At 36.9% G+C, this 21,199-nt stretch overlaps 1 protein-coding gene across 1 annotated transcript in view; it reads left to right on the forward strand.

Moving 5' to 3' along the window:
* The window catches only part of Pat1 (Protein interacting with APP tail-1), a 57,477-nt gene extending 38,435 nt beyond the window's left edge, over positions 1 to 19,042 (forward strand). Inside the window, exons 6-11 of the mRNA XM_083129085.1 lie at positions 228 to 491; positions 1,642 to 1,766; positions 7,945 to 8,078; positions 12,977 to 13,119; positions 16,432 to 16,597; positions 18,534 to 19,042. Of these exons, the coding sequence (XP_082985211.1) occupies positions 228 to 491; positions 1,642 to 1,766; positions 7,945 to 8,078; positions 12,977 to 13,119; positions 16,432 to 16,597; positions 18,534 to 18,766 (1,065 nt within the window). The 3' untranslated portion in view covers positions 18,767 to 19,042. The remainder of the gene's footprint in view (positions 1 to 227; positions 492 to 1,641; positions 1,767 to 7,944; positions 8,079 to 12,976; positions 13,120 to 16,431; positions 16,598 to 18,533) is intronic.
* The last annotated feature ends 2,157 nt before the right edge of the window (positions 19,043 to 21,199 follow it).

Genomic DNA, 21,199 nt, shown 5'->3' on the forward strand with positions numbered 1-21,199 from the left:
TTCCCCTTGAAAACCCCAGAATTAAACTTGAATTTTATGTAGTAACCACCCTAAATTAGTGAAAATTACATTCTGCAGAATTTCTATGAAATCTGGACTTGGATCGTCAGAAAAGTATTCATATTGGCCCCATACTAATACATGCTCAGCCCTAACTGTATACTATGTTGTGTAATGTCCAAGTATTATGTTATTGAGATAATAACATTGCTGTTCTGTAATTTCAGGCATACAAATGGAGCATCAAAGCATTAATGGAGGTATCCCCGAATCTCCCACCTCGAGTCATAGTGGATGTGCTACGTTTCACTGCAAAGTCGTGTGTAGTGAAGAGAAAATTTAAAAAAGCTGAACTGTTGATCAAACAGGCTGTGTATTTGGCGAGGCAAGTGTTTAGTGAGAAACATCCAAAATACTCTGATTCCTTGCTGGACTATGGATTTTATTTATTAAATTTTGACTCAATTAAGCATAGTGTACAGGTGTATAAGGTAAGGCTCTTTATTCTTAGGCTCCATTCACATGTAGCTATTTAGTTAGCTAAAATTTTGTTAATTTTATGTCATGTTTTTTTTTTTCTCTACGCACAATGAGCTAATATAATACATGCCAGAACATTTTCAAAAGAAGTATGCATGTCTCACAGTTTTGAAGCATGTTGATGTAACATCTATGGAATTGACGTGAGCAGGTAGTAGCATTGTTGAGGGTTATACAGGATCTCATATACTGGAAATGGCCAGATGACTCATTGAGAACCTTATCATGTGCAATGACATGGCAATAGGTTTTGTCTTAGAGAAAGAATTTTTGATTTGATTTGATTTTTGTTATTTAGCATCACTTTTCTGCAACTTTTCGCTAATCGCGACGATGAGAATGAGTGACGATATGAAAATGATGAAGGGACATTCACAAAGAACGCTCATGCCCAGGCCGGGATTCAAACGCAGGGTCCCTGGTATTGTAGTGTGTCTTAGAGAAAGAATAGGTGCATTTAGACATATACTTATCAAGACCATGGTTGTATCTGTCTATTCATTAAAGAAAATAATGATTTGGTGGTTTTCCTCCAAATTACATGTTAATTAGGGAAGTATTGGAACATTTTTTTGAAGTAGTAGCAATGTTACCAATCCACCGATATGCGTAAACGATAAATTGTATAACAATAAATTTACTTCATCTGTAATATCATAATTTGATAACATCAGATGTAAGTACAAAAGTGAGAAGCCTTATTATTTATATTATTAAATGTGTCTTATCGTTGTTTTTGTTCTCTTACTCCTCAGTAATACTACATAAGGTCTATTTTAGTAATGTTAATAGTTGGGAATAGTGTGGAATCATAGGCTATTGCAAGAACTCTCTAAACTACTTTTGGTTCACCTGACATTAGATATACACTAGAAATTTCATTGGTTTATCAGTATAATATGCATCTCATTCAATCAAGTTTATGTAGAAAGACACTAACATAATGTTTGTTACACTTCACTATTTGTAATTTTTTATGTGATGTGCTGTTGATCCAAGATGATAAAGCAAAAAAGAAATCTCAAATCAGGGTTCCACTGTGTGGTGGATAACTAGTGAACTTATGTAAAATATTTTTTTAATGCTTGTCATCAATTGCAGACTGCATTGGACATTCGCCAGGCAGTGTTTAGTGAAAACAATCTCCACGTAGCAGAAGGCCATGAAGATTTAGCGTATGCGCTCTACGTTCAAGAGTATAGTTCGGGAAGGTTCTCGGAAGCCAGGTGAGTGATGGCTGATGGACAACTCGAGTGTAAAATGATACTGTGTCTATTAGTTAACTGCTGTTTTGAGTGCTAGTTATAGTATTGTACACAGCATTTATGTAAGTATGTATCATCCTGATCGATTAAGATTTCAGTTATGTAGATGAATTGAGACATGCATTTTGCTACCATGTTTTGTCATGAAATAATGTGAAATGAACTGCAAAATGGAAATATACTCTCAAACATGAAATTTAGGGTTTATTTACCGACGCGACACCTTCCGAGGTCTGAATTATCCTGTGAGTTATGTAATTCACGGAAAATTGATTAATTCTGCTGTTAATATTGGAGAAGCAAAAATGGACGCCTTTATACAGAAATAAACTTAATACTCTGATAACTACATAAATGTTCTATTAGAAATGAAATGTTAATTTTGTGTAATTAGTGTAGTTTTTAAATGAAATTTAGGATTATATTCTGAATTTCAAAACTAAAATGTATTTTTATGTACCTCTTTTCATCCAATTTTTCACTGCTATAACACTGAGATTTTATTTTATTTACTGCTTTTGAACCTGAGATTGACTCTGTTTTTTTACTGAAATTTTGCTTTTTTTATTTACCAAAATTATGTGCCTCTAGTAAAGAAAAAAAAAATAAAGTGCTCCCCTGTGCATAGCACCACGCCGTGAAGGCATATAGGGGGTGTGGGGGTAATGCCCCACACTTTCTTGATCCGGTCGTAAGTGGGGGTGATGTGATCAGCATCACGCCCCTGACCCCCTTTACCCCCCATCGTTTCCCCCAGGTACCCATGTTATTCGATGCTGGGTGGGCGCCGGGGCCTTCTTCCAACGTTAGATAAGTTTCCGAATTTGAACCGGCCGGGGATCGAACCCGAGACCTTTAGCATGGTAGTCGGACGCGTTACCGAGTGAGCCACCGTGGCCACATAGACATAAATGATTGTCTATTGCTGTAAATTATACTTATTCTAATGCTATGTTTTGAGCATTTCGTATCTTATCTTCAGATGAATAAATTCCTTTTTCCTGGTGGTGAGGTTGGTTGGTCGATTTGGTGTTTTAAGTCCATTTTATGCACAGTAAGGCTAATTGGGACTCGACCTACAGTTTAAAGTGGTATCCAAACCACTACGTGCCTCCACCCCGTATCAAACCCGGGACCCTTCAATTAAAATGCCACAATGCCACCACTGCGCCATCGGGAAGACCCTCTGGTGTTGGGGGTCGAAACTCTTACAGATCTGTGGTTTTACTACAAATCCAATGCTCGTACTCCAGATTCCGCTCATAGAGGCACCACTATGTTTGTGCTTCAACAGATAAACATAATACTAAGTTATCTAAATGTGCCTTTTCCTCAAAACTGTCTTGAATTGAGTTATGCCACTTGTGCTATGTGTGCACTGACATGTTCTGAAAACATTTTCTATTCATTTGAAATTGCAAAATAATGCAAATTGTGTATTTTTTGGCAAATTTCAACACATTTTGTGCTTAGAAAATGAAAACTACTATGAAAATCCAATGTTCTTATGTTTTAGGCTTAAAAATTAAATTTTCCATGTTTATGCATGTATGATGTGCACTTTATTCTAAAATGTTATCCAAAAGAAAGCTTTTGTGTGTGTTATGTATAGATCTCTGATTTTAGTTTTTAAACCTATTTTTTCCTTTGCAAGTATGTAAGAAATTATAAGTTATGTCAGCGTTTTGTTAAAAAATGCAACAACTGATGAAGTTTTATAGTTTTGTAGTGCCTGAAAGAATCTATTTTGCTTGTTAGAACCTATTTTAGGATTATGCACCTAAATCAAGCCTTTTTTTTTAGGTTTTTATACATTTTTAAAGGTTTTACAGGATTTTTATGTCTCACAGGCATTTGCTTTGTCTTGTCACGAAAAAATTCAATGACGAACGTGTTTGAAACGTACTCTCTGTCGATTTCCCTTCCTCCAAGTCCATGGTGATTTTTCAAAGCTCTAAACAAAGCAAAATGTCCGGTGCCACCATAGGCGTAGTTTTGCCCGTCCGCTTGAGGGAGGCTAGCTGGGACTAACTTTATTCATTCTTTTATCCATTACAATAATCATCACAGGCATTCTCCTTGGGAGACAGGTGATTCCCACATAATCTTATCCAAAAGAAATGGAATTGATAAGTGGAATAAATACGCTATTAAGTTATGGTTGTAAATTTATTAAAGAACACATTTCTTCTTTAGAATAAGGAAGGTATAATTTTAATATGTGGTAATATTACTGGGTAATCCTGTGTACATGGTACTGAGCAAATTATAATCCTGCAAGGCATTTAAAAGCACAATCTACATAGATAATGGAATAGTAAAAATGTCAATGTCCTTAATTTCTATACAACGAAATTTGGCATTTTCCTAGAACTGAGAACCACTTGTAACTAGATTCATGAAGAAAACTTTAAGATGAACTTAGAGAGGAGAGAGGGGATGAACTTAGTTGGTTTGTCATCTTAATAATCTTATAAATGTTTGCAAAGAGCTCCCCAGAATACTATTTAGTAGGCTGTAATTAGTTTTCATTCATCTAAATCTCACATGCAGATTTTTTTTTTTACCAAAATACAATGCATGCTTATAATTGGACTTTATTTGCTTAATCATGGCCACCCGCAAGATATTTCTCGGGGGGGGGGGGGGGGGAGGGGCAGAGGAACTTTAAGTGGAGGAAAGGTGGGGTGATGCTTGCCCCAGTTTAGAGAATTCTCATATAGCATCCGCACCACTAGAATAATTTGCATAGGCACTTAATCTGCTGTCTTTCACTGCACCCCTCATCCATGTTTTCACGCTATAATTTTAAAATTTGAATTGTATGAAGTGTTTCCAGATATCTCCACCGCCTCTGCGGGCACCCTTGTGCTTAATATCTAATTAAAAAAACAGAAACCAATGTCCCAATGCCATTCTAAGTTTCGTAAATTCAGTCCTATTGGCAAATTGGAAACCAAATAAGAATGAACAGCAACGTATAAGTTTTGCCAACATTTAATGAGCAGTGACGTATCTTTAGCAAATGCTTAACGAAGTAATGGGTATTTTTATATGTAAATACAAATGGGACTCTGAAATTAAGTGCACTAAACTGGAACATTAATAATAATAATAATAATAAATTTTCTTTATTCAGCGAGCGAGGTTCAGCCAAGGGCTGCTCTGCCACCTAACCCTTGTCAATATGATAATACATATGAGATTATTATAAACTTATGGAGCAGTAAGCTAAACGTAAAAAATAATAATAATAATAATAAATACAAATAAAAAATAAAAAATTAAAATTAAAAAAATAAAAAAATGAAGAAAGAAAAAAAATACATAGGAATTAGTTGCATACAAAAAAAAGTGTAACTAGAAATACAAAAGACAATAGTAATAATAATACAATAATACAATTCCTTTTAGTGAGTGACTTGATACCTTCAGTATGTGCCCCGACTCTGCCATTGTTCCATTAACAGCAGATCTTTTATTTTACCTTTGAAATTTAATGGGTTGTTTACACTAGCGATATTTGCAGGCAATGCATTCCATGCTTTGGGAGCTGAAAAGGAGAAAGATGATTTGTAGGCCGTGGTAGAGTGATGGGGTAAATCGAAGTTGTTCCGCTTCCGGGTAACATACTGATGGATTTCCCTACGGGAATGCATCTTCTCAAACAGGTACTGCGGTTTACCTTCTGTCAGTATGCGGCGTATAAAACAGAGATAGTGCAACTTCCTTCTGTTTGCCATGGTAAGAACCTGATTATTATTTAAGAATGGAAGAATATGATTATGACGCTTTCTAATCTTAAGAAATGTCTATTGAAGAAGTGAAGTAAGGAAACTAAGAATTACGAACTATCACAAAATTAAGAACCTCGCATGTTACTGAATTATCGCAAAAGGTGCGCTATTCTTGGTCTCTACTAAGCTTAATGATAAATTCATTTTTTTATTAAAATAATTACCATTTGTGCCTGAAAACAAGGTCTGAATGAAACAAAATATATAAAAAGAACATGCACTAATAAATGATGGCATGACGGATGTAGAAAGTTGCTATCTATAGGCGAAATATTATCCTGAAAGCTAGGATTTTAAATGAGGATGGTCGACCAAATAACATTTAAATAACCCTGGCCAAGTGACTTCAAATGAAAACCGATTATGACATTTGAAGCAGCTTTTATATGCCTATGGATTCTTTATTTTTTTTTCTGAAATTCAATAGTCTAAGCTTGTTTGCTCGATGCCTGACTTTTACTATTAATAAACTCACTATTAAAAGGAATAATCATTCTGTCATCTGTGTCTTAATTTCACAAACAGTACGAGCACAACATCAAAGAATGATTTTCCGATAATTTCCAATCTCCAAAAGTTGATTAAGATTTCTTGCTGGTACTCAACCAGCATAAGCACGTGTCTTTCCACGATAATCTTCCTGTGGGTTACTCGAAACAACAAATAAGCTTCTTCTTACCTTCAGAAGAATGAATCGATTCCAAGACTCCAAGAGATAACTGAGATCCCTAGAAGTGATCCACAAGATTTGCCCATCACCAGGAGAGTTGAACACAACTTTCAACTGCACTGCCTTCGTGCAATGAAAATTCCAAATATAGCTGGTACATCTGCATGCATACTGGTGACGTGGTGCAACTCACACAAAAGACTTGGAAAGAGTGATTTCACGAATGAACTGTAGTGATCACCACTTAACTAAACAATTATGCATGATTCAATCATTTCTACAGGATCACGACACATTCATGCGACATTTAGGCGTACCTCTTTAAATGTCCCCCCACCCCTGCGATACAAATCCACAGAAACTAAATTCACTTCTTTGAACTAAACCCTTTTCCATATCAACACTGCTATTCTGTTTAAGTCTCTACAATGACGGCTTTTCTTTTTCATGTTAGAAAAAACACAATTGTAGAAAGTCATTGTTGAAAGGCTACATTTATATAAACACAAGTTACAACTCCACTATTTTTGGAATGTAACAATGTTTACCTAATGCTCCAAGGTGGAAGATCAACAAAAATAATGGGGATATATTCTTTGAAATCTTGTTTCGGAACATATGGTTCCCGTAAAAAGTCCCACGCACATCAACTTTATTCTACATCAGGACATAATTTGAAATTATTTCCTTAACTGTGACTGCCACACCACAAGAGTAATACATGAAAGTTTCATGAGAATTATCTAATTTCTGTGTGCTCTTTCTCTTTCCTTAATTATTTTATGCATATGTCACATGCATTTAGGGGGGCATGTCCTGGGCTTAGCCCTCCCCCCCCCAGCCCCTACCTAACTACGCCTATGGGTGCCACTGTTACCTGTATAATCCAAAGTGGTCTGATCTGTGTGATCTTGCTCACTTTCGTGTCACTTCGGTGCTTTGTGGCATTCATGCCTTGCAAACTAACATTTCAGCATTGAAGTTTGCACCACTGAGTATGTTTTTGTTAAAAGATTATTTTCATCATACAAAATTATCCTCGGAGTCAAAATTGTGGAGCTTGACTGTGGATAACATGAAAAAAGATTTTTACTTAAGTATATGGTGAGAGTGGATTTTAATAGCAAATTTCCAATGGTAAGTTCTGCCATCACCATAGGGTTATCCAACACCTATAACGTTATGCAAGATAGTGCGTATTTCAGGATATAGGTTTCCCATTTTCATTGCCGGTGACTATACCGAATCAGCATTTTTCAGGAAATTTGGAACCTACTTCAGGATTTTTCAAGTCTAACTTAAGATTTGTAGAACCTGTTTTAGGGTTTTTCGATCCAAATTTATAATTTTTAGAGCCTATTTTAGGGAACCTAAAATAATACTTTTTAGAACCTAAACATCCGAAGTCTAGTTATGTATTATATCTCTAACACTCGACAACAACTTCTAGTATTTTCTTTCACTGTCCGCAGTACATACATGTAAAGGGTTTGGTACCTTTAGATATGAATACAATGTGAAACTAATTTTCCATTACTGAACTATCTGATTATTTTATTGTAGTAACTGTAAACTACAAGAAAATAATTCTACAATGCAAGCAATGCGTACATACAAGAAAAACTATGAACTATCTGATTTGACTGTAATTCTTGTGTTTCTCTTCTGCCAGAGATCATGCTGAAAGGGCGATATCCATTATGGTGAAGCTGCTTCCAAAGGACCACCTGTTGCTTGCTTCCTCCAAAAGGGTGAAAGCTCTCATATTAGAGGAAATCGCCATTGACAACATGGGAGAAGAGACAGGTATGGAACAAAGTACTTAAGATTGCCACTTGCCATGTTCAAGTTATAGATGCTGTTAAAACACTGATGTAATATTAACAGGTATTGACAATAGGGACTGCTAAATCCAGATAAAATTTTATCCAAATATTGGATAATTTTCTATCTGGATTTCAGGGAAGAGATGAAAATCACTCAGCGCTGTAACCCAACACATTCTGGAGCAGTTTAAATGGGAAGTGTTTGGTCACCCAGCGTATAGCCCCGACTTAACGCTGAGCGATTTTCATCTCTTCCCTGCATTGAAGAACTGGCTAGGAGGCCAAAGCTTCCACACCAATGAGGAGCTTCAATACAATGTTCAGGCCCATCTCACATCACTGGCGGCAACATTCTTTGCAGAGGGGATCGGAAAGCTCGTCCCACGATATGACAAATACCTGTATCATAACAACGATTATGTCGAAAAGTAACCAGGTATGTACATAACTTTTGGTAATAAATTCATTTTGTTACTTACACTTTACTTATTTTTATGGTCCATCGGAGGTTGAAAAAAGAAATGGCTCTCGTATGTTGGAAAATGTTTGAAATATTTAAATTATATGTAAACATTACTAAAACATGTGCTAAAAGCTAAAGGGTGTGTCAAAAATATGGGATTTTTTGAAATCGTAACTTGGCAACACTGCAAGGAATGTGGCACCATGTAACATACAAAACATGAAGTAGGTGCCATGCCATCCAGTTATCATGGAGCAGTGGAGTGGTGCCCAGAGTGCATATGCTGTGAAAGCATATTATAAGAATAACGACAGTGTCAGTGCTACACGTCGAGAACAGTGGCATCGCATGCGGTTCACATACGGGTGTTCACAATAATTTTTTATACTGATTGGAGATTTACTACTCTACCTTGTAACTTCATCTTCAATATTGAACAAGTAAGAATAACAGTTCAACTTATTTTCAACAATTTCCCCCCAAAATCATGCTATATCTGAAGCAATACAATACTTTTTTATTCAATTATCACCCTTTTAATTACCATATTTACAATTAGTGATGGCTAGTGCAAACTAATTAGTATAACATGCAATCTGAGGTATGTACAACGCAAGATTATCATACTTCGCAATATACTTTGTATTACATGGGCCATATGTTAACCAACGACTTTCATTCAGCATTGAAAGCACGTGCATCGTTAACGGGACAGAAAGGAGGATGCGTCCAGTCCAGAAAAAAAAATTGTATATAGTATAAGATATTTGGGTATTGTACAGAATGTCCCCTCGCCCCGCCCACAATAACTCTGTTGTGATGCTTGTGATTGATGTATCAGTCAATGTGACATTGCTTGTATTCCTTCTTTCCTAGTGTTTCGTATTTTCCCTCCTAGCCATGGTTCAGAGAGAGATTGATTTTCGACCATTTAAAGCAAGGGTTCCCAAACTTGTTTGCTTCACGGCTCCCTTAGTTTTTTCAAGACTTTACCGCGGCGCCCAGAATATAGCCCTCTCTAATACTTGCAACGCTCGGTTACTTGTAACATTGCTTGCCTTAAGTTAAAAATTAAACACGTATTTCAAATTCAGAAACGTTTTATATGTAAAAAAAAGTACTAAATAAGCAGATATTTGAAACATTCATAGCACTGACTAACGATTCAGTGAAAATATTGGAACATTTCGTAGCCCCCCTGTAAGCTAATCACAGTGCCCCAGGGTGCCGTGGCACACACTTTGGGAACCACCAATTTAAAGCATATTGTAACATCTGTTTGTCGTCGTCATTAACATATTTACCCGTCGTCGCCTTGTGATCGATGGGTCCCAGGTTCGAAACCTGGTGGAGGCACACAGTGGTTCGGATCCCACTTAAAACTGTAGGTCCAGTCCCGATTAGCCTTACTGTGCATAAAGTGGACTTATAGCAATAAATCAATCAATTAAACATATTTACCATCCTTGATCTTATACATTGCACGAAACAAATCGTTCCAATTCAGATGCAGTCTCTTTTTAAGCGAGTCGCATGTGCAAATAGTAACAAACGCCCAGGATGTGTCCTGTGTTTGTCCATGAATTGCCGCCTCCAAACAATAAACACTAACTCTTTAGCCTTCTTAAACCCGAAGGTTCATGGCTGCAGCAACACAGGCCTTCCATCTGTCCCTATCTTGAGCAAGATCTATATACTCTTTCCCATCCCTTCCAGATTTCCTTTAGGTCCACCTCAACGTTGTCCCTCCATCTTCGACTTGGCCTTCCTACAGGTCGCTTATCATCAGGTTTCCCAACAAGAATCCTGTAAACTCCTCTTTCCTCTCCCATTCGTGCCACATGGCCTGCCCACCTATGTCTTCTTGATTTAATTATTCTAATAATATCTGGACATGAATACAAATTATGTAGTTCTAAATTATGTAGCCTTCTCCACTCACCTGTCTCCTCATCCCTTTTAGATCCAAATATTTTCCTAAGGATCTTATTTTCAAATACTCTCAATATATGTTCCTCTTTCAATGTAAGGGACCAAGTTTCACACTCATATAATACTACAGGCAAAATTACTGTTTTGTATATTTTAACTTTTAGTTTCTTAGATATTAAACGAGAAGACAATAGTTTATGAAGAGAGAAGTAACATGCATTTCCTGAATTAAGCCTACTTTTTATTTCCTCTTTAATATAATTTTCACTTGTTAATATTACTCCTAAGTGTTTGAATTTGGAAACTAGTTCAAACGAGTTGTTATCAATAATTAGATTTTGATTATTACCTAACACTTGCTTTCAGCCTGTAAGCATATATTTAGTTTTCTCTTTGTTAACTTCCAAACCAAAACAATAAACAAGGAAAACAAAATTGCACGTTCACAAGGTTGCACCCACATAACCAATTGTTCTTCGTGTACCAGTAATTTTTGAATGTTCTTTTAATAACGCATTTGGGAGTACTTACCTCTTGTACAATGTAGAGGTCCGGCTGGTGAGGGCCCATCCTTTTTACTTGAGTTTGTTCTGCTTCGCTGAATCGCGAAAATGACTTTTCTTTCAAACTCTTAACAGTATTCACAAAACACAACACTACACCACACACACAGGCATGTCTGAAAGCCAGTGCACATAATTTCACCCAAATGCTTGTCAATAAATATCTTGCTCTCGACATCGACACTAACCGCCTTTTACCCGTTGCCGCCAAAGAGCGTAGGTTTTTATGTTGCCCCGAAAAACTAACGGTACTTGACTTGATCTTTCCAAAACAAACGTGCCCCCTTACAGTTCTTCCACAGCAGCAGTGTTGCCAACAATTGAAACACAGAAGTTGCTAAATCTTCAACATGCGCTAACTAAAAATCGCTGAATCAAATTTGCTGGTGAAAAATGCAAAATGTATTTTAAAAAAATGCTGTGGGGAACAACTTACACCAGGTTTATTCAAAGTATATGCATTTATATGCACATTAAAAATGCATTTAATTTCAATTGTGATAATTTAAATGCATATATTATTTCAACTTTCTAACTTCAAAAAAGAAAATATATATATGTAGCAAAAATAGAGCTCTAGTTTTCTGAAAGTTATATTTTGTTCTTTACAATAAGCATATTCTAATAACGTAGAGAATAGTAAAAATGATTTACTAATATCAATTGATAACTTTTTCGGTAATAACTATTTAGGCCATACAATCCCATATTATTCTGAGTATAGTTACCAGAAAAATGCACGTTGATTTGATGTAAATGTAGTCGGCACTTTCCTTTGCAATTTAAGTTGGTGAGAGTTATTTCCTTGGCATAAAAAACGTCGATTACTAAAGAAAGTTGCACAGTCTGAATTGCCCTTAGACGCACATGTAAAAATCATATAAACTTTAAAAGATATTATGTAACTCCTGGCTGGAGACTAGTTTCTAAAGAAAAGTTGCTCGTCACTATTCCGTGAATTTTAGCACCCACTGGAATTTAAAATCTGGCAGGTTTAGCGACTTCTCACTAAAGATTGCAACTATGTAGAGCCGATCTTTTCGAGTCCTCCTAGACATGCCTTGTATATGCTGCACCCTGGTGCCGAATGTAAGAAGTATTGCCGCTTGGATCAGTGTTCGCACAGCGCAGTGAACATTTTCGGGCTATAGTGGCCAACCAAGCCCCTTAGCTGCCAGTTCACAACATGCAACACAGCAATTGTGTTCATCGCAATCCGTGGAACACCGTGGGAGTCAGTGTTACCAACTATCTAAAAAAGTTATCAGACGTGAAAGACATCGTGTCAGTAAATTGTGTGTGTATACTCGAACATACTCCTGTGGACATGTTACATCGAGCAATGCACGATGTTCCCCGACAACTTCAGGAATGTGTACACACAAACGGTATCCATCTTCCTGACGTCACCTTCAAAATATGAAGGCCATCTTGTGAACGAATAACATGTTTACAATTAATTGCATACCCTGTACTATTCATCTCCATGAATACACTTGCTTCGAAGTTCATCTTCTTTTATTTTCCATTTCAAAATGTCCCATATTTTTGAGACACCCTTTAATATATATAAAAACATGAAAAATAATAATAGCCTTTAGCTTGTATACCACAATTAACAGAGATGATACAAAATAACATTGATTTTAACATCATATGAATATATGTACAGTGGAATGTCTATTTTACGTTTTTCAGGGACCAAGGTGAACAAACTTAAAATCTGGGAAAATTTCCTAGCATTTTGCTCCATTGGGACCATGAAGATTGAACGTTTAATGCGGGAAAATGTAAAACCTGAGAACGTAAGATCAGCGCTCCACTGTATTTACATATAAATCCATTTCCTGTTAGAAAGAAAACCTATTATTGTTTCATAAATTTTTTGGAGTTCCTTTTTGTATAACATTTCAATTTTAGAGAAGTCCCTTCTGTGCTGTGCTGAAGAACTTCATATGTCAGCTTTGAGAATGTCCAAGTCTGCTTTTGGGGAGATGAACGTGCAGACGGCTAAACACTACGGAAACCTTGGGAGGTTATACCAAAGTATGAAGAAGTTTCCTGTGAGTATTATTTTGTGATATCATGGTTTGAATAGTGAGTTGCTTGCAGTTATTCTGTACAAGACGTGCCCAGTTACTGTCAATGTTATTTTTTCTTTAAATATCTGGAAATAGGGCATGGAGGTTCAATAGGCAAGCAAAAGGAATTCAAATATGATAAATAGGCCCTGAAAATAGTATTTTGAGAAGTCACATGACATTCCTTGTGTGGTCATACGGTGTGTTTCTGTGACCTTGAATCAAACTGGCAGGGTGGATGGAAACGTCATTAAAAAGTTAAGCCAAAACTAGGTGTGGCTGCCTATGACAACTGAAAGATGTGGCTTGTAGATTTAATACAGACATTTCTACAGTGTATCATAGTACTCTACAACAAAAACTTTACAGGGGCCTCCCCGATGGCGAAGTGGTAGCCATGTAATCAAGGGGTCCCGGGTTTGATACCTGGTGGAGGCACATAGTGGTTCAGATCCCACTTTAAACTATAGGTCCAGTCTCGATTAGCCTTACTGTGCATAAAGTAGACTTAAAACACCAACATAACTTAACAAAAACTTTACAGTGGGTGTTCAAAATGGCAGCCCCCAGCGTCGATGCAGGCATGACAGCATGACAAGAAACTCTATCGCATCTGCTCTAACATCCTTGGAGTGATTCTGATGATATCACAGGCAGCAAGGATTCTTGCCAGGATGAAATGTAAGGTGTGTCCTTCGCCTCTGCATCTAATCGTCAACCGTTACTGCTAAGCAGTCCACCCTGAAAACTGCAATGCAGGCTCACAAGGATATTGCAACTGTGTTCATCCCCAACTAGTTTTGGCTTATAACTTTCTAATGGCACATTTCCAGATGGATTCCTTATCTCATATTGGTACTTGGGTCAGTTTCCATCCACCCTGCCAATTTGATTCAAGATCATAGAAACACCCTGTATATCCCCTTGAAATTTCGATGCCACAAGCATTCACCTGCATAGCATTCAACTTTATCAAGTGGAAATACTTCACAAGGTGAATGCTGTGGAGTTTAGTCACAATAATAAACATTAAATAAATTGTAACTTTAACTTATTAATCTATCAGGTTTTTGTTTAATACTATTCATGGATTCAGTTATGAAATATTACAAGGGATAGTCTGAAAAGAAAGTTTCCCGTATCTGTAGTTCCAGAAAGCATGGAGATTTTGCATTGGTAATATGTCGTGGGTATACTGGCATCATTCTTCTTTTGTTGCCCGACAAATCTTTTCCTTGCAGAGGGCACCAGCATCCTGCTGTGTTGAAGACTGGAAAAGTTGAGAAGTGTGTGCACGGCCGGCATGTAGAAAAGAAGTGTGTTGCAATTGTGGACAAAGGATGAAATTCGAGATGTTTGCTGCAAATGGGCATGTGGGACTACCGGTACGAAAATTCATAACTGGTCTTCTGACATCAGGCATTCTCCTTTTGAGCGACAACGTGATGCCCCACATGGCTGCAGCAACAGAAAACCTTACCACAATTTGTGTGGAGCACCTGACCTTGCACCCAGTGACTTTTCTTTTTTTTTTTTCCTGTTCTGAAGAAGACGTTGGAAGGGAAGCATTTCACCACAACAGCAGAATGGAAGCTGCTGCATGCAACTTGATCTGTAAACAGGACATGCAGTTTTACCATCAGGGTTTCTTGAAACTTGTGAGTGGTGCGGCAAGAGCCTGAATCTTGCTGGGGACTATGTGGAAAAATAGTGGAATGATGCCTCTTTCTGCTCATATCATGTTCTTTCTCCAGCATGAAACTTTCTGAAGATCACCGACTATCCCTTGTAAAATAATTTTCACTTGTTATAAAAAAATATACACAAATGTATGTTATTTGCAAAGTATAGCTCCTTGTTTTGGGCCTGGTTTATTGAGGGTAGCCTTCTCTTATCACCCCATCATAGTCAACCAATCATGATCCTTACAAAATTATGGTATGAAAGTGACCTTCAAGCTAACTTCAAGAATAAGACGAGGATTGTCAACAATGTGAAGATTTTACACAGGTGTAACCAAAAACCCAGTGTTCTAAAATAAACCTATGAAATCTTTCTCAACAAAACACAGAAAGATAAGATCACCAACTTTGACAATCAATTTTAAAGAAATTTGTGAAGTAACAACAAAAGAATTTCAGCATAAATCAAGTGACATCTACTGAACTACTGGCCTGATATCAAGAAATATAAGTGCAAAATTAGTAACTTCATTATACTTGAACTATTATAAAATTACAGCCTGCTATTAATAGACAGTGAGTTTTCAAAATCAATAGACAAAAAACTAGGAACATTTTATTCTTTTGCAGAAGTTTCATGGACTTATTATAGCGGTTTTTCATAAATAATTGACAGGTTACAAAAATGTATTGCAAATAGGAATTGAAGCTTTCCTGGCGACGTGATTCAAACAAGTGTTCTCGGGTTACCAGCCAGGTAACTCCTATTTAACCTAGCTTGTAACCTGAGAACACTTGTTCGGATGTATTGCAAGTAAAATATTGAACATACGTGAATAAAACTAGTCCAGAATGAATGAGGAACTCAAAACAGTTTTTTTACACCTACAAATATTCAATGTGTGCACCATGGCTGACATGCCACACATCAACACAATAGTCTAGTTCTTGTCACACTCGCATCAACACAGGCCTGTCGATAGTGTCTATCGCTGTGATGATACGCTCCCTTAGGTCTGCTATATCACACGGCATCGGTGGGATGAATATCCTGTCTTTGAGGAAACCTCACAAAAAAAAGTCACACGGAGTAAGGTCCGGTGACCTAGGGAACCAAAACACTGAACAAAACACTGTGAGCGATGCAAGGATTGCCTAGCAACAGAAATGTGAACTTTCATCTTAACAAAACACACACACAAACTGTGTGTGTTCCTTGTTAGTTCTGGGCTGGTTTCATTAACGTAAGTTCAATAGTTGACTTGCAATAAATATTTATAGCCCCTCATTTCTTTCCGACATATCTGGTATATTTGTATTAGAAGTGTTTTGGTCAGTAGTTTGAACACCGAAGGGTACTCATAATCTGGAGAGTTTTGAGCAGTATGAGAATAAATTTGAAACAAGTCCCTTATGCTGTGAATATCAATTCTAAACTTACATTTACAAATTGCTTATTTTTGTGGTCTGTTGTGTGGCACATACTCCCTTTATTTTGAACACCCAAACTTTGTAAATATCTGTGTGAATCTTATGTAAGTAACATACAATGCTTTACTTTTTGTATCATGTAAAAATTGCCACATCATTCATATTCAATTATAACTTTCAGAATGCGGAATCAATGCACTTGAAAGCCATCTACATAAAAGAGAAACTCTTAGGACCAGAAGACTATGAGGTTGCTTTGTCAATTGGCCATCTTGCAAGCTTGTACAACTACCATATGATGCAATACAAGAAGGCTGAGGAATTGTACAATAGGTCAATAGTTATAGGTAAGTCACTCAAAATTCAACAATCCTGATGTCAATGACATTTTGAAGGGCCTTCCCTATGGTGTAGTGGTAATGTTGTTGCATTGTAAACAAAGAGGTCCTGTGTTTGATACCCAGCAGTTGCAAATAGTTGTTTGGATTCCAGTTTAAACTGTAGTCCCAGTCCTAATTAGCCTATCTATAAATAAAGTGAACATGATACAAAAACTTAAACCCAGGAATTTTGAAGACCATCTGGAATATCCATGCATTTTGGAGTCTGCAAGAGAATAAGTTGCGCAATGAACAAGTGTTTCACATCCATTCTGGATTCTGTTCTTGTGATTCCACTCTGCAAACGATTCAGTTCAGAAACTTATTTCTCTTGCCTCTATGATTCCCAGTCAGGTACAAAATTTTGATTCTTTGGAAATTTGGTTCCATATTCATTTATTCTGATCTAGGTTCTTGGATTTGTTATGACTAGGGGCACATATTTTTGGTAAATACAAAAGCAAAATTTCGGTACAAAAACAGAGTCGATTTCGGGTTCAAAAGCGGTAAATAATATAAAATTTCAGTGTTATAGCGGTGAATAATCACATCAAAAGTGGTATATAAAATGACATTTTGGTTTTAAAATTGTGAATATAATCCTAAATTTGATTTAAAAACTGCACTTATTACACAAAATAAACTTATCCTGTGTCTTTTAGATGCTTGGAGCCCTGCCACCGATGGCAGTGATAGCACTGTTGCACTGTAATCAATGTGTTCCAGGTTTGATTCCCAGTGGAGGCACATTGCACAGTGGTTCAGATCCCACTTTGAACTTTAGAACTAATTCCAGTTAGCCTATGTAAATGTTCAAATGCTGTCTTCCAGGGTTCTTGGAGTTGTAATATGTGCAGAATCTGATTGATATATTCCCATCCTTAATCAGAGTATATGGCCACATGGATCATGTAGATCTTCACTGTAGTTAGGTGGCTAATGCTGTCACTTTTCAATCAAATGATCCCATGCTCAATTCTTGAGGAAGCACATTGTAAAGTTGTTCAGATTGCTCTTTCAACTCTCGATCCAGTTCCGATTGTAATGCAACCTTGAATGTAACAAAATGGTTAACACTCTTACCTTTGGCAACTAACCCTGGGTTGAATCTCCGATGAGGTGTCCAAAATTTTGATATTAACCCAGCATTTTGAGAACATTTTAGGTGCTACTTGTAAGCATTAGTGTCAGAACCCAGTCTGTAATGTTGAATTTCTAGTAAAAATTAGAAAACCGATATGAGGAAAGCTTATTACAGAGACGGGATGTTCTCGTCGGTTTGGAATGCAGACCTTACAAATTCCCTTATTTGCCTCATCTGGTGGAAAGGTACCAGCCTGACGGCAGGATCTGAATTGACAGGTATTGGAATTTGTATATCTACGCAACCGAACCAATCTGAGAGGATCGGAATGAAAATTCGAGACCAGTTCTGATTTTGAATTCAGTGTGTTACCATCGCGGGATGATGGAGGTGTCTCTCCCGATTTGAGCATGGTCTGAGATGTTAAGGAATTGACAATTAAGGGAAGAAGGAAACATGGTGCAGGCACCAGGTACATACCTGAGACGTACTAAGACAGCTTTCAGACCGAAAGCAACGGGTGGCAAGTGACAGATGCAACCCTTGCACAACAAAGTGACATGAAAAGGTGCATGTGCCTACCTGCCGCATGCATGTCATTCGGAGTGTGCTGTTTTCTCAATGGCGTGCATTGTGTTACCCCTTTTGTCTGTCTTTTCCGCATGTCGCTTCACCTGAAAACAGCACAATGACCCACCGTGCACGGCCCAGTGCAAAGCTGCATGGCATGCCAATAATGAAATAACACATGTCCAAGAAAATATTTGTGAACTTAAGTCAATGTTCAAGAAAATACTTCTGACGATTCTTCTGTTTCAGGCCGCAAGTTGTTTGGAGATGCTTATTCTGGCTTGGAGTATGACTATCGCGGTTTGCTACACGTGTACAGTGAGTTGGGGATGGAAGATAAGATGGACGAGTACAATTACATTTTAAACCAGTGGAAGACCCTTCGAGATCTGCACTCTGGGCTGGAAATTCAACCGCTCGATCCAAACGAGCAAGCAGAGCCCATTCAGGATGTAGTGGAGAAGTTCTTTATAATGGAATAGACACTAACTCTTAGTGCCATGTAATGGCAGTGTAATACCAGCTGTATAGAGAACTTCTTTTTACAAAACGAAACTGAATGAATTTGCAAATAATGATTCTGTGTAATTTAAGTTGTCTTTATATTTTATCATTCGTAGTTTCATCCTGGAAGCCTAAAATTATAATAGCATTTGTGCTTTTAACTGCTGCTGCTGCCCTTTATGTATATATTTGTGTTCTAGGAATATTTATAAATACATAGGAAATTTGTATTACAATAAATTTAATTAAACTTATTATTATGGTGTGAGTCTTACCTAATTCAAACTGGTATAGCTTGAGTATGTAAAATCAGATTTCCATTGTATACTCAAAACCTGTCAATAACAGCTATTCCATATAAGACATCCCCTTGCTACTAGATACTATCTAGTGGATCCAACCTGGAATACCTGCGGTAAATCAGACAGCAGGACACCTTAAGGAAATATAAATTTTTGACAAGGGTCGTTCACATTCTACGGAACCAAAATGCCATATTTTTTAAATTTTCAAATTTATTTATTTACTTTATTTTACTTCGCTTCTTGTGCCACTTTTGGCTAATTTGCGAAGATGGGGATGAGTGATGATATTATGAAATTTATGAATGAACACTCACAAATATCCATGCCCAGGCAGATTCGAACCCAGGACCCCTGACGATGTGCTAATCACTCTGTGATGGGGGCTGGCTTAAATTTTCAAATGCCTTATTAAATTCTGTTAAGTATAATATGGATTTTTATGAATTTAAAAATGAAAAAAAACTAGAGGTAATGGTAGATACACACTGTGTTTGTAACAGAAGGTATAAAAGGTAAAGTGCACCCACAGTTCTGCTTTGAGTAGGTTTTCTTCGTACACAAGCATGTAATAATTCCTTGTGACTTAGTTTCTGCAAAAAAATACTTTATTTGCAACGGTAACACTGAAATTGCTAGGCAAATAAGATAATTTTTACAAAAGTAATGCAGTAAAATATACAAAACAGTAATTGTGCCTGTATTATTATATGGATGCGAAACTTGGTCCCTTACATTGAAAGAGGAACATTTGAAAATAAGATCCGTAGGAAAATATTTGGATCTAAAAGGGATGAGGAGACAGGTGAGTGGAGAAGTTTACATAATTTAGAAGTACATAATTTGTATTCATGTCCAGATATTATTAGAATGATTAAATCAAGACAACTTAGATGGTCAGGCAATGTGGCACGAATGTGAGAGGAAAGAAGAGTTTACAGGATTCTCGTTGGGAAACCGGATGGTAAGAGACCTGTACGAAGGCCAAAACGAAGATGGAGGGATAACGTTGAGATGGACCTAAAGGAAATCGGTAGGGATGGAAAAGAGTATATAGATTTTGCTCAGGATAGGGACAGATGGAAGGCCTGTGTTGCTGCAGCCATGAACCTTCGGGTTTAAGAAGGCTAGAGAGTTAGTTAGTTTTAATGCAGAAGTATACAGGCTGATTCAAAAGTCCAGTTCCATAGGATAATTCTATTATTAGTGCACTGATATAAGCCTCAATTATAGCTGAAAATGCCATGTTGTCACATGCTTCATTCGGAATACTGCACATCATCGCAGTACCATACTGTATTGAGTAAATTAAGAATTGATGACTGATCATTACAGGCAAAAAAAAGAAGTGGATGTGTAACATGCACACGCAATGAGCAAAAGGAAACGCAGCACACCATTCTTTTACAGATAAAGGAACATCTTCTGTTTATCATGTGGTTTTAGAAACTGTGTATATTCTTGCATTTTTTAGCATGAGTGTAGAGACGTTCTATCTTTTGGCTTTCAGATTTTCTCAGTGCCATTGTCTCATGTGGCTAGTCTACTGCCTAGCTGTGGAGCAGTTGTAAAAAAATATATAGATTGTTCACATTGCAGCCAATGTGTAGTTTGCTGGGATTTTTTGTAGTTGAAGGAGTGTTATGTAACATTTCAAAATACATATAACAACTCATATCCATGTATTCCTTGTTCATGGTTTGTGACTTAGAGCAAATGTGGGATTCACCCAGCCTGTAATGTTTAATATTAGATAAAAAAGTCTCAATATAGAGAATTCATACTATAATTAGTTCATATGATGGAAAGTTATTCATTGCATTCCTTAAGGATTTCAATCACATTACTATGTAGGAATTGTAGTTCTCTTGGTGATGTGATTCAATTAAATGTTCTTGGGTTGTCAGCTACGATAAATCAGCATTAGCATCCATTTCAAGCGCATGCATTGCTCTCATCCTCAGGAAATGTTGATTAGAGAGCAAGTGTGAGGTTAAATATGTGTGCATTATGAGCAGGCACTGTATTAACCAGGTGTAAAATTTTTCCACCAATCTTCCAGTCTTTTCTGATTTACCTTTTAAAAATTTTCTGATATTTGCATTCCAG

Source organism: Lepisma saccharinum, chromosome 9, assembly GCF_977018435.1.
Source record: "Lepisma saccharinum chromosome 9, izLepSacc3.1, whole genome shotgun sequence".
Taxonomy (NCBI): Eukaryota; Metazoa; Arthropoda; class Insecta; order Zygentoma; family Lepismatidae; genus Lepisma; species Lepisma saccharinum.